The 24,768-nt window shown below is 43.1% G+C and overlaps 2 protein-coding genes across 2 annotated transcripts in view; one reads left to right on the plus strand and one right to left on the minus strand.

Annotated features, from left to right (window-relative positions):
- Pi4k2a (phosphatidylinositol 4-kinase type 2 alpha) overlaps positions 1-18,465 on the minus strand; it is a 34,231-nt gene extending 15,766 nt beyond the window's left edge. The window contains exons 1-4 of the mRNA XM_050145602.1: positions 17,982-18,465; positions 8,242-8,442; positions 4,052-4,183; positions 3,532-3,685 (exon numbers count right to left, since the gene is read on the minus strand). Coding sequence (XP_050001559.1) covers positions 3,532-3,685; positions 4,052-4,183; positions 8,242-8,442; positions 17,982-18,413 — 919 coding nt within the window. The 5' untranslated portion in view covers positions 18,414-18,465. The remainder of the gene's footprint in view (positions 1-3,531; positions 3,686-4,051; positions 4,184-8,241; positions 8,443-17,981) is intronic.
- A 4,493-nt stretch (positions 18,466-22,958) lies between these two features.
- The window catches only part of Morn4 (MORN repeat containing 4), an 11,160-nt gene continuing 9,350 nt past the window's right edge, over positions 22,959-24,768 (plus strand). The window contains exon 1 of the mRNA XM_050148998.1: positions 22,959-23,106. The gene's annotated coding sequence lies outside the window, so the exon portion shown is untranslated. The remainder of the gene's footprint in view (positions 23,107-24,768) is intronic.

The following is a 24,768-nucleotide window of genomic DNA, read 5'->3' on the forward strand; positions in this document are numbered from 1 at the left end:
CTGGTGGTAGTAGCAGACAACTTTAACCGCAGTGGAAGTAGGCCACTGTGAATTCAAGGCCACACAGAGAAACTTCACCCAGGAAAAATAAAGAAAAAAAAAAAACCTTAAACCTGAATTTTACCAAGTCTTTAGACTGAGCATCAATCTGAAAGAAACATGAGGAACAGAGTAGACTCAATCTGTCAATATGAAGATTCTACCCAGTTGCTTCAACAGATTAAAAACGGGAGGTTGGTGAGACTTTTTCATAATTAAAGGTACTATGGGATGCTGGGTGTTGGTGGCGCACGCCTTTAATCCCAGCACTTGGGAGGCAGAGGCAGGCGGATCTCTGTGAGTTCAAGGCCAGCCTGGTCTACAGAGCTAGTTCCAGGACAGGCTCCAAAGCCACAGAGAAACCCTGTCTTGAAAAACCAAAACAAAAAAAAAAGAAGGTACTATGGGATGCATTAACCAAATGTAGCATGTAGACCTTATTTAGATCACTTTAACTGATGAACTTAGGTGAGGTACAATGGTGCACACCTTTAGCCCCAGCACTCAGGAGGAAGAGGCAGGCAGATCTCTGAGTTTGAGGCTTGTGAGACCCTCTTTTAAAATGAAATAAAAACTTTTTCCATGAGACAATTTAGGTAATAAGACACTTAAATAGTGTTTTATAAGACACTGTCCAGTAATTTTATTTAAAACATCATAGCATAGTAACTATACAGAGACAAAGATCAGTCTATTACTTGTTTATTTATTTGATTTTCAAAATAGGGTTTCTATGTAGCCCTAACTGACCTGGAACTCAGTCTGTAGAACAGGCTGGCCTTGAACTCAGAGATCTATCTGTCCCTGCCTCCTAGATTCTGGGATTCAAGGTGGGTGCCACTATGCCCAGCCTATGTCTGGTTTTCTAATTTCAGCATTGCATACATTGTGTTCTGGCTTCCCTTTTCACTTTAATTATTCCTCAAAGGGATGGGAATCACAGAGTCCAGTCCTGTCAGGCAAGGTCTAACAGATACATACACACACAGAACTCTCTCCTAACACTTGCTTCTCACTGTACATAAGACATTTTCCAGCATGGTCAGATAGGAAGCCACAGACTGTTAGTACAGTCTGAAAAAATAGGTAACTATCAAAGTACAGTTCCTCCTTAACCAAAAGGGTGTGTTCCAAGACTCCCAGCTGAAGCCAGGCTGCCAAACTGGGGAGACTGTCTTCCTCTCCCCCCTCACATACACACTTTCACTTAACGGAAATACCTCACAGCTTTCTTCGGGTTGTCCCAATTGTCAGTGTTGTATTTAGGACCTACTATTCAGCAAAATGAGCGATTCTTATGGCAACAGCTGAGGGACTAGCTAAGATCACTAAAACTGACAGACAGGTCATTCTGCAGTGCAGATATACTGGACAAAGGGATGAGTCACGTCCTGGGTGAGACAGCAAGAAACTTTAAGCTACTCAGAGTGGAATTTTTTTTAGTTATATAAAACTTATGCATTATTTATTTCTGGACCTTCCCATTTAATATTTTCAAATTAGTTAACCACGGATAACAGAAACAACAGAAAGCAAACTATGAATTAAAAAAAAAACTATAAGCCAGGCGACGGTGGCGCGAGCCCTTAATCCCAGCACTTGGGAGGCAGAGGCAGGCGGATCTCTGTGAGTTCGAGACCAGCCTGGTCTACCGAGCTAGTTCCAGGACAGGCTCCAAAGCCAAGAGAAACCCTGTCTCGGGGAAAAAAAAAAAAAACTATAAAATAAATAACCAAGCAACAGCAAAGAGAAAACTGGAAAACTGGGCACAGGAGCTCATCATGCATGCAATCCAGAAATGCAGAAATAGTGCAATAAGTTCTAAAGTAGCCTGAGCTACATAGTAAGTTCCAGAAGAGCCTGGGCTACAAGGTCTTTTTTTTTTTTCTCTCCAACCCCCGCCCCCGACTCTTCACATGGCAAAAAAAGGAAAATAGAAAATTTGCAAAATTGCATAACCAATGAATGAAAGAAGAAATCACAATGGCAACTAAGAAAAGCTTAAGAGACAATGGAAACAAATATACACATTAACAAAATGTGCAGGGGAGATTGGAGAGATAGCTCAGCAGTTAAGAGCACTGCCTGCTCTTCCAGAGGTCCTTAGTTCAATTCCCAGCACCCACATGGTGGCTCCCAACTATCTGTAATGAGATCTGGTGCCCTCTTGAGGAAGAAGACCTGGTCAGTTATCCTCATCAACTTAACCATGAAAAAACCAATAAGGACAAGTTCAACAGAACTGCCATATACAAACTGTTCATGCATTCTTTAGCATTGCCAGGGCATAAATTCCACTCATTTTCATTTCAAAATGTACAGAACATAATAGCACAGTGTTTAGTGATAGATTTATAGCTTTAATTGTTTACACTGCAAAATGAGAAAACTTACAAATCAACAGCTTTACCTTGTATCTTGCAGAAGTAGAAAGAAGAACAAAGCAAACCAAAAGCCACTAGATGGGTGTAACACTGGAGCAGAAGCACACTGAACAGAGGATCGACAAAAAACAGAGAAAGAATGACACCAAACGCTACTCTTTAAGACCGTCAGTTACCCGTGGTGGCACAGCCTTTAGGCACAGCACTCGGGTGCCAGATGCAGAGGATCCTGGTGAGATTGAGGCCGGCCACATAGAGACTTATAGGACAGAAGAGTCACATGTCTCAAAAACCCAAAACACACAAACAAACATCAACAAAAGGGACAAACCATTAGCTAGATGAAATAAGACAAAAAAAAAAAAAAGACTCAGAAATGAAAGCACAAATATTATCAACAATTCTATAAAAATAAAAAGAATTTAATACTAAAAACAGTATTATGACCTAGATGATATGGAGAAAGTCCTAGACACACAAAACCTACCATGATTAAACCACAAAGAATCAGAAAATCTCCTAAGGAGATTGATTAGTAATCAAAAATTCCCTGCTACATATTGATTTGGTCAGGACTAATGAATTCAAGTTCACCAGTATATTTAAGAGAAAAAAATTCCAGGTGTCATGGCCCATCTAATCCCACCACTTGGCAACACAAAGGTAGGTGGATCTCTGTGAGTTCAAGGCCAGCTTGTTCTATACAGAGAGTCTGAGGACAGCCAAGGATTCATAGAAAAACCTTGTTTAAAAAAAAAAAAATCCACAAAAGAAAAGCAATGATCCAAGAATCTTTTTCTAAAGGTCATAAAAAGATAATACTGCCTTATTCAATCTCTAAGAATGACTAGGAATCAAGAATGAATGTACTTTTCAGTGTTTTGGAAAAGCCAGGTAACTACCTCTAATAACCTGTATTCTCTATATCTAGACAAAATTTAACCCAGAAAACTGGTCTACCAGATCCTCTTTAAATAGGCATACCCATTTGAACACAGAAAATCACCATTCTCACAAGGTCCTACAGACTCTGGTTCCGACAGACCTCCAGGCCCCCTCAATCCTCAGGAGTCTGGCGCAAAGCATGGAAGCACCCCTGGCTGCTCACCAGTGTTGCGAATGATGTAGTCCAGCACCACCAACCGCTCAAACTGCAACAGTAGTTGTCGGTTGGTGTTCTCAGGGAGAGGCTCTGCTTCAAAACGTCGCAGCCAATAGTCTGCATCTTTGTAGCCTTCAACAAAGAGTTGGAATGACCCGACCTGCAACCCAATGGAAGGAACAAAATCATTTCTGTAGAGGACAAATTAAAGACCCCAGGAGAAAGCCAGAGACCCACAAAGGCCCTGTGGAGTTCACATCAAAGAAAAGGAATGGGAGAGATTCATCCACCCAAGTTGAAGAAGCCTATCTGAATGGTCTAGACTCTGGAGGAATAAAATGAGTTTACATTCCCTGGAGAGCTACTTCCAACCCTGAGACCTCTGACAGAAGTGAGAAAGACAAGAGCCGCAGGGAAGGTCATTTACATGCCCAATTCAAGCCTATATATACCTGTTTCCCCCTCTTAAGTGATTATGCCACCACACACCATCAACTTTGTTAAGTCACACAGGGACAATCTATACCTTTGGTGGTAGCCCGATGCGGTTAAACCGCTGCCCAACTTTTGGCACTTTTTCTAGTGCAAGCCGCTTGCCCCTGGACTTTACTCGGTCAATGGCACTGTAGTTGAAGGTTTCGCTGGCCAGGTATACTACCTACAACAAAAAGAGAGAAGTTATTTAGGCTAGAGTTAAGTTTAAGAAAGAAGACCACCGTGGCAGAGAACAGCTAGAGGATCAGTAATACAGTTCCTCTTCATGGGAAGAAAAAGTATTTCCCAGTTATGGTTCAGGGTAGTCAACATGGCCAATTTCGAATAACAGAATGTTGATAAAATGATGTATATATCACTTCTGAGTCAAGCCTCCAGAACCTTCCACAGTTCTTTCAGTTCACATTTCCTTAATCTGTGAAGTTGTAAATGAAGGGCTCTGAGATGGCAGAGCCACACCATGTAACAATCTCATACCCCTCGTGATATGAATGACTTAGGCATGGGAATACATGTCTACTGTGATCTCAGTCAGCATTTAAGAGGCAAAGGAAGTTCCACACGAGGTTGAAGCAAAAATAGTCTACATGTCAGTTCCTGGCCAGAATGAGCTAGAGTGAGACCTGGTCTCAAATGGGGAAGGGGAGGAAAGGAAATGAAAGGGAAAAGAGAACGGGAAGGCGGGAGAGGAAGGGAAAGAAGGTGAGGGAGAAAAAAGGGGGGGGGGCAACAAAGGAAAAAAAAAAGGGTTGGTGAGACAGCCCAGTGGGTAAGGGCTCTTGCCACCAAGCCTGACAACCTGAGTTTGGTCCGCAGAACATATAACTGTAGAGAAAGCATCAACTCCCACCAGTTGTCCCTGATTTCCATGTGTGAGTCTTGGCATATGTGCTCCCTACTACATATTTAACAAATAAACATAGAAATAAAAGAGAAGAGTATTTTCTTAAAGCTATTTTTCTGCCAGACAGTGGTGCACACGCCTTTAATCCCAGCACTTGGGAGGCAGAAGCAGGCGGATCTCTGTGAGTTACAGGCCAGCATGGTCTAAAGAGTGAGTTTCAGGACAGACAGATATGGTTATTACACAGAGAAACCCTGTCTAGAAAAAAAAAGAAAGAAAGAAAGAAAGAAAGAAAACACGACTTTTCCAGTTTCCACTTGGAAACCCCGCTTGTTGGAGCTGCACAGCATCTCTCCCTGCTATCAGGTCTGTCTGCACCTGCTCTCCCAGCACAGCACTCTTCCCTGTGTGAGTAATGGCACTCTCACTACTTCTTCCTCACAGGAACAAGAACCACAACTTTACTATTTGAAGCACCTTCACAATGTGAGCTCTGTTTCCATAGTGACAGATACTCTAATCAACTGGATAGAATCCTGTCACAAGAATAGGGCAGGCAGCAAAAGGAAGAGATTCCTCTTATATTCTCTAGCAGTTGAATTTAAACTTGAAAAGTTGTCTCTTCTCAGCCTCCTGGAAGAGAAGTGTTGACAATGACTCCAGAGATCCTCAGAACTCACTAATGTTCTCTAGTGAGGGAGCTGTAGGGGTATCTAATGATTGAAACAGGTACAAAAACACTGCAAGACCCCTCATCAAACAAACTTACCTTTGCCACAGACAGACACCATTACAGAAAACTGTAACTGATCAAAATGCCGACATGTGAAACATAGTCTCAACTAATACACCTAGATACATTGCACCCAAGGCTCACAGGTCTTGTGGACAAGGGGGTGGAAAAACTGAAAGAACCAGAAGAATAAGGAGCTTGCTGTTAGACTGTCTTCTAGAAATGTCAGAAGCTACAGCCGTGAAGTCTCACCAACATGGCTGCCTAAACATGAGCTGAACAAGACCACCACAGACAGTCATGCTAACATGGAAGGGGGAAAGCAAATGAGGCCTCCACCATGGACAAAGAGCTCCTGGCAACTGGGAAATACTGAAAGCAATAGAAAATAGCCTTTCCCAGGGAAGAGCACAACAATTGGTTATCCAATACTAAATGGATAGCCCTGAAAACATATATTAATATAACATCATACATACAGACTGAACATGTTTTATATACTTAGAAACACACACACATATACACACAAATAATTAAAGACAAAAAGGTCATGAATTTGAAAAAGAACAGAGGGTGGATAGGGAAGAGAAAATGATTATTACATAATTCTCAAAACTAAAAATATTTTAAAAAACACAATATGCGGGGGAGGGAAAGGGGAGGCAGCAGTGGGGAAGAGACAGAAATCTTTACTTAATTAATAAAGAAATAAATAAATTTAAAAAAAAACACAATATGCATAGAATATTTACATTATGCTAGGCACTAGGTTATGTGTTTTATATAGATTACCTTGTTTAATCTTGATAAGCACTCTACTAAATAATAACTATGCCTAACTCTAGTTTTACAGGGAGGGTGCTGAAAATACATTAAGGGGTTCACTGCTTTGCCCATGGCTCACACAAACAAAAAGCTACAGAGGCCAGTGCTTTGATCCTCAGCACTCAGGAAGCTGAGGTGGGAAGATCACAAGTTTAAGGCCAGCCTGGGCTACTTAACAAGATTATCTCCAATAAGAGAAAAAGTTGCTGAGTAGAATTCAAACTCAAGCCTCCCACCCTTAGGCACTGCACCCTGGAAGCACCAGTAGAGCAAACCAGGAAACAGTTGTGGCTCTGTGCTATTTGCCTAGCAAAGAGAGGAAATTATAGAACACTGAGCAGGGAATATGGAAAGGGTTCCAGAGTCTAGGATGGTCTTGATCTAAGAGGATTTCAGGTGAGGGACCAGATTCTGAAGCAATAATGATCACACAAGATGTTCTTAAACTAGTATCAGTAAATTCCCTGAAGTCATATGAAATCAAGTATGTATCAAGCACTGTTTCAAAGAGGAAAAAGTTGGGAAAGGTCCCAACTCTTTATAAGAGTCTCAACTAACAACAACACACAAGGGGTGTGTCAATCCACACCATGAGAATTTGTCTAGAACTGGTTCTTTCCTTCTCCTTCCTCCTCTCCCCTCCCACCCTCCCTTTTCCTGCCTTCCTTGTGGTGTTGTGAACTGAACCCTGGGCCTTGCATATGCTGAGTTAGGTGTTCCAGCACTGAGCTAACACACCCAGTCCAGGACCTCTATTCTGATATACTCAGATGAGCCCCAGGATTCTACAGCATGAAGGTGAGGGAGGGAGATTCCATGGTAGTACTCTGCAGGGAGTTGAGACAGACATTTCACTCTAACCCTAAGCCCAACCAAATTCTCTTTACCAAACCTTGCATAAGGCAGGCATAGTGAAACACTCTACAGACTCGGGTACTTGGGAGGTGAATCACAAGAGGATACTGTGCTTAGAACTCATTTGGACGACATGACAAGACCTTGTCCTTTAAAAAGAAAGGGGGAGGGGCTGGAGAGATAGCTCAGTGGTTAAAAGCATTGCCTGCTCTTCCAAAGGTCCTGAGTTCAATTCCCGGCAACACATGGTGGCTCACAACCATCTGTAATGAGGTCTGGTGCCCTTTTCTGGCCTGTAGACATACACACAGACAGAATATTGTATACATAATAAATAAATATTTTAAAAAATAAAATAAAAATAAAAAGAAAGAGGGACTGCAGACATGGCTCGGTGGTTAAAAGCATTTGCTGCTCTTACAGGAGTAGAGTTCAGTTCCTAGCACCCATATGAGGAGACTCAGAACCACCTGTAATTCCAGTTCCAGAGAATCTAATGCCTTCTGGCCTTTGTTGGCACCTGCACACAGGAGCATAATACACACATACTGATATACAAAGAATTTTCTTACTAAAAAAAAAAACAAGAAAAGAGAGAGAAGGAAGGAAGGAAAGAAAAAAACTGAGAAACTGTGCACCTAAATCTTGTTCCAGAAGTCTTTGTGAATGAGCAGTAAAAGTACCTAGGTTTATAGCCAGCTGGATACAAAGATTGCCTGGATACAAAGACCAAGGAAGTCCATAAATATATATAAGGCACCTGTGAGATTTCTAAGATTGTATATATTATGTTTATGTGTCCTTCAAGAGGATCAAATTGTAAGCCCATTTCTCCCACCCAACCCCAAAAGACTGAGTATTCCAGATTTAAACAAAACCTCCCTAGACCCACTGTTCCATTAAGAGATCAGGGCTCAGCACACCTTTAGCAAAGCTCTAAAGATCCAAAAAATGGGTCACTGACCTTTGTACGGGGTACAATGTTGAGTTCCAGTTTTTGGTCCACCAAGCTAGCCCCTGCCTCTGAGAGATAACCCTGGTTGAGGACAAGGCAGTCACGGCCAAAGCAGCATGGACAACACAACTTCTGTAGCCACTTGGTCCATTTAGGATTAAGCTGCCCGTATGGCTCTTCATTCTTGGGTTTGAAGACAGCAATGATCTTCTACGTAGCCAAAAGAAAAAGAAGATAGAGAAGGTGACTTGGAAGCCTGGAGTACCTGAGAAGTAGATCCCATTCCCATACTTAGCATTTATGAGGCCTTTGACTCAGTGGAGACAGGCTGCTAGAAAGAGCTATGGCCAAAGGCAGCAGACACCCCATTCTTCTTGCTCACTTCTTTGTTTTCCCCATCTCTAACCTCTAATGCAACTGTGCTTCAAAGTAAATTGGGTTTGTATGTTCAAAACCCAGAAACCAACTTGGTAATACAATTCTTTCTTTCTTTTCTTTTCTTTTTTTTTTTTTTTTTGACAGGGTTTCTCTGTGCAACAGTCCTGGCTATACTGGAACTTGCTTTGTATACCAGGCTGACCTCAAATTCAAAGAGCTCCGCCTGCTACCTCTGCCTCCCGAGTACTGGGATTAAAGACACACATCACCACCCGGCTTGCTAACAGATCTTGATAGGCAACAATCCTATGCTAATACAGCACAGCTTTGTCCTCTCTAAAAAGATATAACTCACTATATATCAATGGCCCCAAATTAATCCTTTCCCCCAAAATGAAACATTAACTTATAGTTGATTATATATTTTTTGTAAGAACCTCTCCCATTTATCCTATTAACAGTTTTCTTTATTATAGTATGTCACAAACTTAGTACCATCAAACTCCAACTTCCAGGGTGTGTGTATGTGTATATACTGTCATTGATATCAACTACATAAAGACTCAGAGATGGAGAGATAGCTCAACAGTTAAGAGTGCTTGCTTTGCAACTATGAGGATCAGAACTTAGGTCCTGGCACCCAAGTAGCAAGTTGAGCATCCCTGCAAATGCCTCTAACATCAGTTCCAAAATGGGTGGAAGCAGCATATTGCTTGCTGGACTTGCTGGCTTCAGTCTAGCAAAAAATAAATAAATAAATGAATGAATGAATGAATGAATGAAGGGACGTGAAGCATTACGAAATGAGGTTAAGAAAATTGTTAGCAGTGACTCATTTCCTCTATCATACTTATATTAACAAAACTGAAAAAAAAATTTAAGAAACACAATCTAATGACAACCAAAGAGGAAACAAAAAATATAACTGGAAAAAGAATGTAGTTAGAATTGGGGTTCTCAAATTCTGATAGGCAAGAGTTTAAGAGAAAAGAACCCACAATTCATTTTCTCTATCCTAAAGTAATTGAATCTGTTTTTTCTGGCTTTATTTCTAGAGTCAGTTCTTACTGTGTATCCCTGGCTGGCTTGGAATTCAGCTGTACAGACCTTCTGACCTCCTCTACCTCTCAAGTGCTGGGATTAAAGGTGTGCTCCACCAGGTCTAGACTCTAAATGTTTTCTTTCACAGAACCTTAGGCCCTCTGGATTTATTTATCTTATTCCTTCCAGAACCCAAAGTGGTGATTCTAAGGAAGAAAAGCAGATATGCTAACCAAGAGATTCATCTCATTACTCTTTTCCTTCTTTCCTTAACTCACAGCCAACCTCAGTTAGAGTAGGTGACAGCAGACAACACGTACCCATCTCCTCCATTAGTTGAGTTCCAGTGAACTTACTCATCCCATCTCTAACAAGAACTAGTTAAGTCTTGAAGTCCGACCTTTAATAATCTCCTTGCAAGGATTTGAAAAGGCAAGAGAAACCCAGAACTCTCTTTTTTCTTCCAAAAAGAATAAGTTTATTCTTAAAGTCAAACTCATTTATTGGTAAAAGTAAAATACAAACCATATTATAAGTATTTGTAATTACTTTTTATTTAAAGACACAGTCTCACTATGTAGCCCTAGCTGGCCTATAACTTATTAAAAAGACCAGACTAGTTGAACTCACAGGAATCTGTCTGCCTCTGCCTCTGCCTTCCCAGGGATGAAACCACACCCCAGCAAGGAATTACTTTCTTATCCAGAGGGGCACGCCAGTCTCTGTGCTCATCCTGAACACAGTCTCTGGAAAGCAGAGCAGCAGCCACAGGCTCTCAGCTGTGAGCAGGGCAGCTGAGACTGCTGAAACAACTCACCAGTGTAGCTCGCAGCATGCAGCCTCCAGTGAGAGGGGGTGGAGATATTCCAGATACCGGGGAGGGCTGAGAAGTACCAGGAATAAATTAAATTTTTCCACTTAAAGAAAGCAGAACTTGAAGGCCAAGCTGCAGACAAGTGTCATTTATGTACTGACCTGTCAGGCTCCTCAATTTCCTCCCACTATGAGGAGAGCATGAATTGGCTCTTCAAAAGAATAAAAAAGTATGGTTACCTCAGTCACACAGGGGCTTCACTGGAGAACAGTCTGGATTAAATAACTGAGGGAATGACAGGAGGAAGGAGAAAGAATGGAAAGCTGGAAGGACATTCAGAGAGAGAGCGAGAGACTAGGACTAAGAATAGACCTCAGTGGGGGCTGGAGAGATGGCTCAGAGGTTAAGAGCATTGTCTGCTCTTCCAAAGGTCCTGAGTTCAATTCCCAGAAACCACATGGTGGCTCACAGCCATCTGTAACGAGGTCTGGTGCCCTCTTCTGGCCTTCAGGCATATATACAAGACAAAATATTGTATACATAATAAATAAATAAATAAATATTAAAAAAAAAAAAGAATAGACCTCAGTGCAACTCAGTTCTGCTAGAATTTGATCAGGACCTAGTTTGTGTATGCATGTGGTAGTTTCCTCAACAGACACAAAACAGCCTCTGCCCTAATTTCCAAAGACATGATGACTGCATATAGTGAACTATGTCACTGACAAATCAAGAATACTCTCAAAAGCACCCAAATTTAAATCCAGTATTTAGCTAAGAAAGAAAACGACTGGCTTTCCTCATCCTTTTTTCTCCCTAGATAGCCAATTCCTCTGTTAGACCCCGAATGTATCAGTTTGGTGCTGATTTTAAAAGCATTTTTTCTTTCTTTTTTTTTTTTTTTTTTGGTTTTTCGAGACAGGGTTTCTCTGTGGTTTTGGAGCCTGTCCTGGAACTAGCTCTTGTAGACCAGGCTGGTCTCGAACTCACAGAGATCCGCCTGCCTCTGCCTCCCAAGTGCTGTAAAAGCATTTTTTCTTAATGGCCACTTACTAAACTCCCTGTTTAATGAAGAATAATGCACAGAAACCTGAAATAGTAGTGGTCTGTGAATAAAAACAGAACTGCACCAAGAACTGTGGTACGTTGGGTGCCAAATGTAGCAAGAATAATAAAAACCCAGAGAGGCCAAGCAACTAGGGAAGTATCACCTCTACCAAGGCTGAGTGACTATAGACTAAGCAGTAAGAGCCTCTCTCCCCTCCCATTTTATATTCCCTCTAGCACTGGGATTAAAGGCATGTGACTTCCTAGAACTGGAATTAAAGGTGTAGACCACCACTACCTGGATTTGTTTCTGCATTGATCTTGTGGAATCCACGGTGGCCTTGAACTCACAGAGATCCGACAGCTTGTCTCCAAAATCCTGGGATTAAAAGTACTTGTCACCATTGCCTGACCACTAGTGGCTTTAGTTTTGCTTTTGGTCTTCAGATAAGATTTATTTATCAAAATACAAATAATATACCACTACAAAGAACCAAAAAACTTCTTACTAGTTGGTGTCGGAACTCACAACCAATTCCTGGAACCGAAGTTTCAGATGGTTAACTAACCAGCAGTGACAAGCGTAAGGATGTGATAAAGTGATCGCTGAAAAGGCAAAGGGTCACATATTTGCAGCCCCAACTACCCAACAGAAAGACTGAAGATCACTGGAGCCCTGGGGTACAAGGCCAGCCTGGGAAACAATGCTGAGGACACACACCCCCCAATTACAATCCAGGTGCGGTGGTGCTACATAGTAACCAAAGTTTTATAAAAATAACCATTTTCAAAAGTTTTTGCAAAACTATGTAATATCTGAATTGACAGACCACTGACTTCTCATACCTTCCTTGGTTTTCAGGGTTTCAGTATCTCACATCATGTGATCTCTTCACATCTCTGCTCTGCACACAAAGGGAAATGAGACTAAGAGCAGACAAACAAAGCCTAAAGTTATTATGAACATACTCATTCCTGAGCCCTCAAGAGAAAAGTTCAGTGAGCCCTGGGCCATGCTCTAAGAATGACTGTGCACTGCAAACTATTTTACTCATAACTTGGGCATGCGATAGATCCTTGTACCAGACGGCAGATAAAGCTTAAAATCTCATGACCTACATCCCCATGGGAAAGAGAGCATTCATTATATCATTTAAGTGTTTTGCTCCTTAAGATTTGGTGATGGCTATTGATATGGTTCTTAACCAATTGGAAGGATGGGAGAATTCTTTCGGATGGATGTCGGCGGCGGAGAACTTGAGGAAGCCAGTCCTATCCTACCGCACTGGTTCTGGGAACTGGATTCAGGCCCTCAGGCTTCGTCGTCAGCACCTTCTACTGAGTCCTCTGACTGTCCCAATTTCACACACATAACAATTTCTCATGAAAATGACATCTTTTGCTGTTTTTCAAATATTCATATGTTGAATGTGTTTCTTCTGCACATACAAATAAGAAAGCCTTTGTAAAAATGCTATTTTTAGAGGCATATGCACACATACACTAAGTAAACAGACTTAAAAAAATAATATAGGCAGAACATGGAGGTGTACATCTTCAATCCCAACATTCAGGAGGCAGAGGTGGTCAATCACTGTTGAGTTCCAGGCCAACCAGGCCTATACAGTAAGCCCCTGCTTTAATAAATAAATAAATAAATAAATAAATAAATAAATAAGTATATTTAAAACAAGATGGAGTGGTGATGGAAACCTTTAATCCCTGCAAGGCAGAGGCAGATGGATCTCTGAGTTAAAGGCCAGCCTGGGTCAAAAAATTCTAGGTCTGGCAGGGCTACATAGTGGGATCCTGTCTCCAAAAATCAATCAAAGAAATGAAATGCATATATATGTGTATCAAAGTATATATAATTTATATACATATATATTTTTAAATTGAAAATAACTGATATGATATAAAGTTCCTAGATAGATATCCCTGCAGACACTGCAATTGGTAATTTTATGCAAAGACTAAAGAGCATTAGTTAATGAATTGCTATTCTCAGTGGTTATGAGAATATCATATCAAAATTATATACAACACCATGTATCCAAGAAAGCCTACTATAGGGGTCAATGGGCATAAAACTGTGAAAGAGAACAAAACAAAGCCAGTCATGAAGGAACACACCTGTAACCCTAGGAACTCAGGAGGTACAGGCAGGAGAATCAAGAGTACAAAGTCATTCTCGGCTAAATAGCAAGACTGAGGTTAGCCTGGGCAACCTGAGACCATTTAAAAAGAGAAACAAAAACAAAAGAGCAAAATGGAGAAAACTCTTGACTATGTACCTGCTAAGTACTAGGAACTACCTACCTGGGGCTTTCATGTGTGATATCTCACTTCACCCCATCCCCCAGAGACAGGGTCTTACTTTACTATGTAGGCCTGGCTGGCCTGAAAGGCATTATATAAATCAGGCTGATCTGAGATTCACAGAGCTCTGCCTGCCTCTGCCTCCTAAGGGTTGGGATTATAGGCCTGCACCACCATGCCTGGCTCATTCATCTTCTTTAACAAATTAGGCCATAGAGGAGTAATGCTGAGGAGATACCTCTGCAGCTGAGTGAACATGAGCTCTGAAGACCAAGGATGGAAAGTGAGGAAGGGTAATGTGAGCACACATCACCATGACAACTTCTAATCTAGCATTTTCCATTTTACTGTTCCAGGTCCTAACTTGATCATCCTGTGGCAGAAACTACCATAAACTGGGAAGTGGAATCAAGGCTGTCATAGAGAAGAATCTCTCAGAACAAGCTAGAGTCCTTGCTGCTCTTCTGGAGCACCTGAGCACAATTTCCAGCACCCACATCAGGTGGCTCCCACCTGCCTGCAGCCCTGGTTCCGGGGCAACCAACACCCACTTCTGATCTCCCTGGGAACCCACACAAGTGGCATACTAACATGCAGACACACTTATATATAAAATAAATTAAAATTAAAATAGGCTGGGCATGGTGCTGTATACCTGTAATTCTAGACATAATGAGGCTGGGTCAACATAGTGAGTTCCAAGCCAGCCAGGGCTACATCGTGAGATCTTGTCTCAAAAACAAACAACAAAAAATTAATTTTAAAATATTAAAAAAGATATTTCAGATTGTTCCAAAAGTAGTTATTGCACACACTACTGGTCCTCCTCTTTCCCCTTCTGCCTAACATAAGACATCTAATTTATCTTGTAGGCAAGATAAAGACTACAACTCCCAGAAACTAACTACTACAACTATGTCCTGGACAATAGGATGTAGGCAGAGAAATCTGGTGCAACTTCAAGGAAGGGCCCAAAAGGGTGGAGACACAGTCTTTCTCTCCCTTCTTCCAATGGCTGACAAACAAGTAAACTTGAGTAGCCATTTTAGAAGATGCAGTGTAGGCCACATGTTAAGTACAGCTCTGAATATGGTTCTGAGAAGCTTAAAGACTTACTTTACATTTAAGATAAATATACCTTTATTTTGCCATTACTATTTTAAAATATCTATCACACATAGGCAAGTCCAATACTAACCAACAGCAAAGCTAAAATGAGAAACCATAAATTCAGATGCCTGACTTCCAGGAGTCAGACCTTGGGAACCAAGAAACCTGCCTTACTAGGGAAGGGATCTTGTGCAAATCAATGTCACCTGTGGAGATAAGACAGTACCAACTTCTAAGGTGGTTATGGGGGATGTGTTAGCATTTATAAAGCATTTAAAAACAGTGCTAGCATAAGGGTAAGCACTATTTAAGCATTAATTAAATAAATAAATGCTTTTGGTACTGATTCTAAGGTGAAAATACCAACTACAGTGTGTCTGTGGGCCAGTCTATCCTCCCCCACAAGCATTTAGGAAGTGGCCCCCTATCCTAAACCACATTTTCAATGGGAGCAGAGCAATCATACATCTGTGTGTAGATTTTTACCTCTAACAGAGAATAGTGGCCAGGAAATTAAGAAACTGGGCTCCTGAACACCATCAAAAACAATACAACAGGAACAAAAGCCCCCGGCCTATGGTCTGGCCTCTTCGTATGTACTGAGGTGACCTAAGTGACAGATCCCACCTATCAAAGTACTAGATCATTTCCCAGCTGATCTGACATACTACTTCTTTTTTTTTTTTTTTCGAGACAGAGTTTCTCTGTGGCTTTTGGAGCCTGTCCTGGAACTAGCTCTTGTAGACCAGGCTGGTCTCGAACTCACAGAGATCCGCCTGCCTCTGCCTCCTGAGTGCTGGGATTAAAGGCCTGCGCCACCAACGCCCGGCCTACTTCTTTTTTTTTTTTTTAAGAATTTTTTTTATTTACTTAACTTTATTTTTTTATGTGCATTGGCGTGAAGGTGTCAGATCCCCTGAAACTTTTTTTTAATATTTATTTATTATGCATACAATATTCTGTCTGTGTATATGTCTGCAGGCCAGAAGAGGGCACCAGACCTCTTTACAGATGGTTGTGAGCCACCATGTGGTTGCTGGGTATTGAACTCAGGACCTTTGGACGAGCAGGCAATGCTCTTAACCACTGAGCCATCTCTCCAGCCCCCTACTTCTTTTTTTTTTTTAATGGTTTTTCAAGACAGGGTTTCTCTGTGTAAGAGTCCTGGCTGTCCTAAACTCACTCTAAAGATGAGGCTAGCAGAACTCAGAGATCCACCTGCTTCTGCCTCCCAAATGCTAGGATTAAATGTGTGTGCCACCATCACCCAGCACTGACATAAGTCTAAATGAGAAAAAAAAAATCTTACTATGGCTATGAAAAGATCTAGCGACTGCTAACTATTAACCACCTGCCTCCAAACACAACTAATACCTTAAAGCGCATTCTGTGTCGTACTCTCGCCTGTCCGTCACCCTCAAAAAAGGGAAAACCTTGCTGACTTGTTTTGTTGTGCTGGGAGCTGAATCATGGACCTGCATATTCTCAAAGCTTTCTCCAGTCCAGTTTATACAAACACAGTGGACAGAACTGCTCTCACATTTTGGTAATCTTAGGGACAACTCTGGGTGAATAGATTAGTCAATGAACTCTGTCAAGAGCTGCAATTACAGCCCTTCCTGGCCACTTAGACACACAACAGCATGCTACCCATCTAAAGAGACCACATGGGGGCTGGAGAGATGGATCAAAAGCTAAGAGCACTGGCTGCTCTTCTAGAGGACCCAGGGGTCAATCCTCAGCACCCACAAGACAGCTGACAACCATCTACAACTCCAGTTCTAGGGGATCCAACACCCCCTTGGCCTGTCCCAACATCAGGCATGCACATGGTACACAGACACATAAATGCAGGCAAAGTAATAGGACACATAAAGTTCTAAATTTTAAAAGAAAACTTTAAAAATTCACACAAAAAAATACAAGGGACCAGCTTCATAGTGGTGACACATGCTTTTAATCCCAGCACTTGGGAGACAGAGGCAGGCAGAACTCTGAGCTCAGGTCCAGCCTGGTCTACAGAGTGAGTTCCAGACCAGCCAAAGCTACACAGAGAAACCCTGTCTGGGGGGAGGGGGGGTCAAGGGAATTTTGAGGTAATTTTAACACCCATTATTTTAATACATACAATAGTACATTTGAAAAATAGACCATTTTGGCACATTTGAAAATGTCAACAGGTAAGACCAGACATTTCTTGACCTACTAGCCCTTTAATAGCTCTGGTCTGATCTGTGTCCAAATTTTTAAATTCTTATTAAGTTCTCAAAAGGATAAAGTCACTTCTCAACTGCCCTGGTCATCTCATGCCCCCATGTTACCCTATTTTCACACCCCCAGTACACAAGCAGGGGACAAAATTAAGGTCAGCAAAACTCTGCCTTAGCTAAGCAAACTGCTGATGGGTTTGGAAGAAATTAAAGGGCAGGAGACAGTCTACAGTATTTAAAGCTCCGCGTTCTAAACCGAGGAACCATAAGCAACGATGCGAACCTTTTCCCAGAGTGAGCAATAACCAGGACAGATGGCACTGATGAGTCCACCCACGCTGTCACCAATGACTTAATAAGAAACTTGGGATCCCGAAACAGACAACCCCACAACAGAGGTTGGAATTAAATCCTCAGAGCCCGTGATGGGTCAACTGACCCACAGAACAGGGAAGCACTGCTTTGGGCCAACGTAGGAAAAATAAAATGGGAACGAGAATAAGCCTAAGGCCCCGAATCTGGAGGCTATGGCCGGATGTTTGTCCCAGCAGTTTGAATCTAAAGGACCGACTGGAAAGTAGGATCGGTCAGCACTTTTCTGCCCGGTATCTGGTCAGTTTCCTCTTTTTACTTTCCGCTCACGCTTCCCCATCAAGAAGGTTATGATTGATTTCTTCATCCTGAGGGGTTTCCCCATATCTAGTCCCCAGAAGCATCCCCCATACGGCCGGAGAGCGCTGACGCCGAAGTTTCTCTTCGGCACCCTTTCAATTTCCCTTCTCCCCGGTCCCGGGACGCCGTCCCCGCCACGCCCGCGCCCCCACGCTCACCCCCTGAGAGTCCTTGACGAAGTAGCTTCCGCTGGAGCCCTGGTAGATGCGCTCGGGATAGATGCAGCACTCGATGGCCACCTCGGCCTGCCGCACCACCACCTCGAACTCGGGGTCCTCCGGGAAGTCGTTCCGCTCGCGGTGGGTCTGAACAGAGTGCGCCGCCGCGGCCGCCTGAGCGGCCAGGGCCTGGGCCTGCGCAGCCACCGTGTGGTTCTGGCCCTGCGCCGCCGCGCCCCGGGCCCGGTCCAGCAGAGGCTGCCGCTCCCGGTCGTGGCCGGGCGAGCACGGAGGAGACGGGCCGGAGCCGGCCGCCGCCACGCGAACCGCGCCCCCGGGTACCTGCGGAAAGTGAGCTCCCGAGCCCGACGGGAACGTGTACTCTGGGGGTTGGGCCCGCTCGGGGGACACTAGCGGGCTCGTCTCGTCCATCCCTCAGGCCGCCGGCTCGGGGACCCGGCGCGCTCCCCACCAGCGAGCTCGCGGCCGCGACCAATCCGCGGCACTCCCCACCTCCCGCCTGGCCAACCAGGGCGCGGTGCCGCCGTAGCCCCGCCCCCAGCCTGCCCTGTTTACTTGGCGACGCGTAGGCACGGCCCCTCGCGCTCAAACAGAGGCCAATCAGAACCTGCGCCTACGCAATCACGGCCTCCACAGCTTTCGCGTCACCTTCTGTGAAGACTGCGCATGTTCCACGAGACAAACTCGGGTCAGGCACGCCTTCTGCCCTTAGCCCCGCCCCAACTTCCAATTGGCAGCCAGGTTGTCGGATGCTTTCCTGATAGCTCCTTTCTTAGTCACTTGCTAATTGAGTGCCAACGATGAACTGTAAAACTGCAAAATGCCATTTTGTGTCAATAAGCACACAGAATTGAGAAGACAACAATGAAGGTGCCCCACTCACCCCCTGCTATCTCATAACTTTAAAATCCCAGCCCTCTTGCAATTTACGAAGTGTCTGAGCCAATGATTCAACGCTTTATCTGATCATTGAGGAAAGCTTTGGTTCCTTGAAACTAAAAAGCTCATGACTTTATTCACATCAATGTCTAGACACAGTTGGTGCTCGTTTTCATTAGTAAAAGGAAAAAGAAAATAATTCCTCTGTTCTCACTCTAGATAAACACCATCAGGATACAGCCACAGATAAATAGTTTATCGACTTGAAATTAGGTTGGCGAGTAAGTGAAAACTGTATCCAGAGCCTGTACTGACAGCCAGCTCCTAAAGGAAGAAACTGGATCACTGACTGGAGAAGAAAGAAAGGAAAGAAACACCTTAGTCGTCACGCATTGTCAAAAGAAAGAGGAAGAAGGCTAAAGCTTAATTAGGACAGCCTGCTTGGCTGGGGGGGGGGCAGCAGAGGGCATATGAAGGATAGATAACAAGAGCCTTGGAGGAAAGAGCTTGGGAGGAGGGCAGGGGTGTGTGGTGGAGCAAACTCCACATCAAACGCTTCTGTTGTAGAAAATTATTTTAAGGTGTGTTACTTTTGTTTATGCTGCAGTTGTTTAGCCCTGTGAAGCTGTGATTCTTTGCCTATCTAAAACATGTGATGATCTAATAAAGAACTGAATGGCCGATAGTGAGGCAGGAGCAAGGGAAGGTGGGGCTGGCAGGCAGAGAGTATAAATGGAAGGAGACACAAGGAAAAAGAGGAGCAAAGGAACAGCAAGAGAACCTGAGAGGAGGATGCTAGGGGCCAGCCACCCAGCCAGCAAGCCACGGAGTAAGAAGGAAAGTAAGATACACAGAAGTAAGAAAGATAAAAGCCCAGAGGGAAAAGGTAGACGGTTAATTTTAGAAAAGAAAAGCTGGCCGGGCGGTGGTGGCGCACGCCTTTAATCCCAGCACTCGGGAGGCAGAGGCAGGCGGATCTCTGTGAGTTAGAGGCCAGCCTGGTCTAAAAGAGCTAGTTCCAGGACAGGAACCAAAGACAGCTATGGAGAGATGGCTCAGCGGTTAAGAGCATCGCCTGCTCTTCCAAAGGTCCTGAGTTCAATTCCCAGCCAACCATATGGTGGCTCACAACCATCTGTAATGAGGTTTGGTGCCCTCTTCTGGTCTTCAGGCATACACGCAGAAAGAATATTGTATACACAATAAGTAAATAAATAAATATTTTTTTAAAAAAAGCTACAGAGAAACCCTGTCTCGAAAATCAAAAGAGAAAAAGAAAAAGAAAAGAAAAGAAAAGCTGGCTAGAAACAAACAAAGCTAAGGCCACGCACCCATAACTAAAAATAAGCCTCCATGTGTTATTTATTTGGGATCTCACACAACAGTCCACATCAAATCCACTCCGAACCCAGACACTGAGTGGAGAATGGATGCTGCAGGGATGGATCAAGAGTTAAGAGCACTTGCCGCTCTTGAAGAGGAATGGAATCAGTTCCCAGCACTCACATCACCTATAACCCCAGCTCCAGGGATCTGACACACATATGCACACACACGCACACATGATAATAATAGCAATAATTAATCTAATAAAGTTAAAGTGTAGAATTACTACTTAGAAACATGGGCCTGGATATCAGGAACATTTGAGCTTAAACTCTGTTCTCTAAACAATTAGAAATTTTTAAGAAGGTAGTTTTTAAAACTCCTCATCTATAAAATGGGAATAAATGCCCTTACCTCACTTGATTTAAGAAAAGACTCTGTAAGTGACATGTCTAACGTTGTACTCAGGACCTAAATAGCCCTCCACAGATGTTCCCCTTTCGTTGCTGCTGGGATTATTGTTAGCATAATTTTTGTTTTTCTTCTCAAAGCCACCAGCAGGTAGAACAAAGAGTTTTCACAGAAAATGACCAACCACATAATCCCCAATATTTTATGATCATGCAGTAATATTTTATATAATTTTGTGTGTATGTATTGTGTATGTCACGTGTGTGTATGTGTGGAGGTCAGAGGACAGTAACTAGTTCTCACCTTCTATTATGTGAGTTCCAGGTTTCAAACTCAGGTTGTCAGACTTGGTGGCAAGTATCTACCCGCTGAACCATCTCACCTTGCACCCATAATCCTACTTTCTTGAGTCAAATTATTGCTCCAACTCACCAGAAGTACTGAATTGAAAGAACTATTGTTTGGTTCTATGTATGGGAATATCTTGAGCTTATTTTTTTTCAAATGAATCCCTCTAGGCCTGAGAGAATAGCTCAGTAGTAGATTGTTCGATTACCATATAGAAGACCCCATATCCAACCCTCAGCACAACAACAACAACAAAAAAAAAAACAAAGAACAAGACTGAGCAAAGATCTACATAGAGTTCCATTGGCCCTTCAGTCATAACCAATACAGTGACATCTGCTTCCTGTGTCTTCAGAACCATGGAAATGATGTGTGGTATCCTCCATCTCATTGAGCTTGTGGACTTAAAATTACGGGCAAGAAAAATTCTCTGTGGTATTCTGAGTTTTCTCTGTAGAAGTCTTCTGCGGCTTTATTTATTATCTCCCTCGTAGATCTTGATTACCCTTTTACTTAAGCACGTCAGAGCCTGTCCTAATACACGTGGAGAGCTAGCACCTACCCAGTGGTAAAAGTGTGTACTGGGTATTGCTTTAGATGTTTTACATGGATGGACTCATTTAACTGCCATTATAACTCCCATGATGTTAGATGCTGCGTCCTAAGGAGACAAAGGTTTGCCTGTACCTAACAAGCCATCTTGCTGATCAAAGAAACTACATTGTTGTAAGATTCCTGTAATTTACAGCCCTTCCAGGATTTGGCCTCATACTATGTAAGATTTTATCTAATTTCTTCATGTTTTCAAACATAAATTCTAACAACTTCCCTTTCCTTTCACTCCTTTTCTCAGTGATTGCAGTTTAATCTACAACTGTAGCTCAGGTTAGCTTATATTACCAAGTGAGTTAGTGCCATATGGAATCTATTGGTCTAACCTCAGTTTACAGGCTAGAGAACTTAATAAGTGACTCAAAAACATACACTATTAGTAGCAGAGATAGAATTTGAATGCAGAATCCAAATCTTTTGAACATGAAACCCCAATCTTTTTTAAAATATTCTTTTTTAATTATTTTATTTTTATGTGCATTGGTGTTTTGCCTGCATGTATGTCTGTATGAGGGTTTAGGATCCCTTAAAACTGGAGTTACAGTTGTGAGCTGTCATGTGGGTGGTGGGAACCCAGGTCCTCTGGAAGAGCAGCCAGTGCTCTTAACCACTGGGCCATTTCCCCAGTCCAGACTCCAAATCTTTTAAAAATATCTTCCAACAACCACCCCCTTTTCATTGTGTTCTTATATGAGTCCTAGCATTATTATTATCATCATTATCATTTTTTCTAACCTGTGGATGAAGAAATCCCAATCCAAAAAGCAATCTGAAGCAATTTGCTTTGTCTTGTAATATGTAATTAGTCCCACTACAGCAGCTGTCCCAAGCTCGACAGAACTTGACACCATGCTGCACGCACACAGTTCAGTAAACAAACATGCCTTCACAGATATTTGGGCACAGTATCTGGGAATACTTGCTCCAATAATGGCAATATATTTAAATACAAAGGATATGGGACGTAAGTCCTTGTACATGCAGAAGTGCAGCGCCTTGCCAGTATAAAGCTGAGCTTCTAAAGCTGGATGTAGGTTCTCTCTTTATACTTAGCGGTGGAGCTGTTTATGAATATAAAGATCAGAACCTCTTGAGCTGGTGGCCACTTTGGACACACGTTCGACCTTATTTGGGATTAAAGATTCTGCCTGGAAGTCTCTGGAGAGATGAAACTTGGGTCCTCCTTTTCTCTTGGTCTTATCATGACGGGACAGAAGGCTCAGCCCCACCCCTCTTTCAGATTTTTGGCCCAGACTCCCAAAACACTCGGCCCCTCACAAAGATGGCACGGAAGAAGACTGAACCAATGGGGAATGGCGTTGCTCGTGGTTGCCTAGGTAACAGCCAATGAACAGCGGGAATTGTGCCCAGTGCGGCCGTCAGGGATGGCGGTGTCCAGTGGGACCGAGGCGAGTGGTGGTGGCGGAGGGGAAGGTGTCGGTGGCCAGCCGAGAGGAGCAAAGATCCTGACCGCTGAAGCCCCGCGTCGCATCGGATTGTGACGGCGTCCCCAAGAGGCCAAGCTCAGGTTGGCTCGCGGGGCGGGTGGGAGGAGGACGCGGGGGTGTGGGCCACAAAGTGAGGACTGAGGCTTTAAACATGTGACCCGGGCTGGGAAGCGCGCCTCTGTCCGGGCTGTACTGACCAGAAGGTGGCTGCGCGTGGGGTCCCAAACCTGGGTTTGGGGTTTCGATCCTGAGATTGTAGCCCGGGAGAACACAGGGCACCGATTATGGAGAGGGGTGTGCCGGGCTGTTTCTGGAGGGAATGTCCCAGACCTGTGAGAGCTGAAGAGCCTGTGGGGTGGGAACCGACCCCAAAAAGTATGGAACCGGACTGAAATGGAAAAAAAAAAAAAAAAAAAAAGAAAAAAAAGAAAATGCAGCGGGAGACTGGGTTGCCTTGTGAAGGTCCAGGGCTTTGTTTGATCTGGGGCGCGTCTGTGCCACAGGTAGGAAAACGACCCACGTACAGAGGCCTGGGGAATGGGTTGTTTCATTTACTTGCTGGATGTTATCTCAGCAATCCAGCATCCACGAACTGCTTAGGAACCAAACAAAATAACTTTGCTGAATTAGAGCCCGGCCCAGGCATCCTCCTTTCCCTTGACACAGAATAGTGTTCTGACACTATTAGTCCCGAGAGCCCATCACTCCCCATCATCTTTTTAAAAACCTTTTTGGTACCAGTGTACTCTTCTCACTTTCTTGACTCTAACTATTCCACATTCTTTCTGCGTAAGACCTGTTTACATTAACAATGCCATTGCTTACTTCCCAGATTGAAGGGAAATTAGAATTATAAATTTAAAAAACCTAATTATTTCTTTTCCATTTAAATCAGTATTCCTAATTTCCTAATCTTTGTATATCACAGCTTCCTTTCTTCTTAAGGCTCTAAAAACCCATGGTTGCTTTCTTTATAATAACTAAAAGAATTACTGGGGGCTGCAGAGATGGCTCAGCAGTTAAGAGCACTGGCTGTTCTTCCAAAAGACCCAGGTTCAAATCCCAGCACCCACATGGCAGCTCACAACTGTCTGTAACTCCAGTTCCAGGGGATCTGATACCTTCACACCAATGCACATAAAATAAAGTTAAAATAATAATAATAATAAAGAATTGCTGTTAGTTTGTTTTAAAACTTTTTTTTAGACAGGGTTTCTCTGTCTAGCTTTGGAGCCTGTCCTGCCTGACACAAGCTCTGTAGACCAGGCTGGCCTTAAAACTCAGAGATTCACCTGCCTATGTCTCTCTCAGTGCTGGGACTAGAGGCATGTGCCACCACTGCCCAGCTGTTTTAAAACTTAGCCAGGCGGTGGTGGTGTACGCCTTTAATCCCAGCACTTGGGAGGCAGAGGCAGGCGGATCTCTGTGAGTTAGAGGCCAGCCTGGTCTACAAGAGCTAGTTCCATGACAGGCTCTAAAACTACAGTGAAACCCTGTCTTGAAAAAAAAAAAAAAAACTTCTTAATTTAAGCTGGACTTGGTGGAGCCTGCCAGCACTCAGGAGGCAAAGGCTGGTAGCTATCTCTTGAGTTCAAGGCCAGCCTGGTCTACGTAAGGAGTTCCAGGTCAGCCTTGACTACTTAGAGAGATCCTCTTTCAAAAAACAAACAAGCAAACAAAACTTCTTAATTTAGACAAAAGTGAATACATAAATGTTCTTTAGTAAGCTTGGTTTTTTTTTT

The sequence above is a fragment of the Alexandromys fortis genome, unplaced genomic scaffold (genome assembly GCF_014885135.2).
Source record: "Alexandromys fortis isolate MF-2015 unplaced genomic scaffold, M_Fortis_MF-2015_v1.1 scaffold_16, whole genome shotgun sequence".
NCBI classification, from domain to species: domain Eukaryota; kingdom Metazoa; phylum Chordata; class Mammalia; order Rodentia; family Cricetidae; genus Alexandromys; species Alexandromys fortis.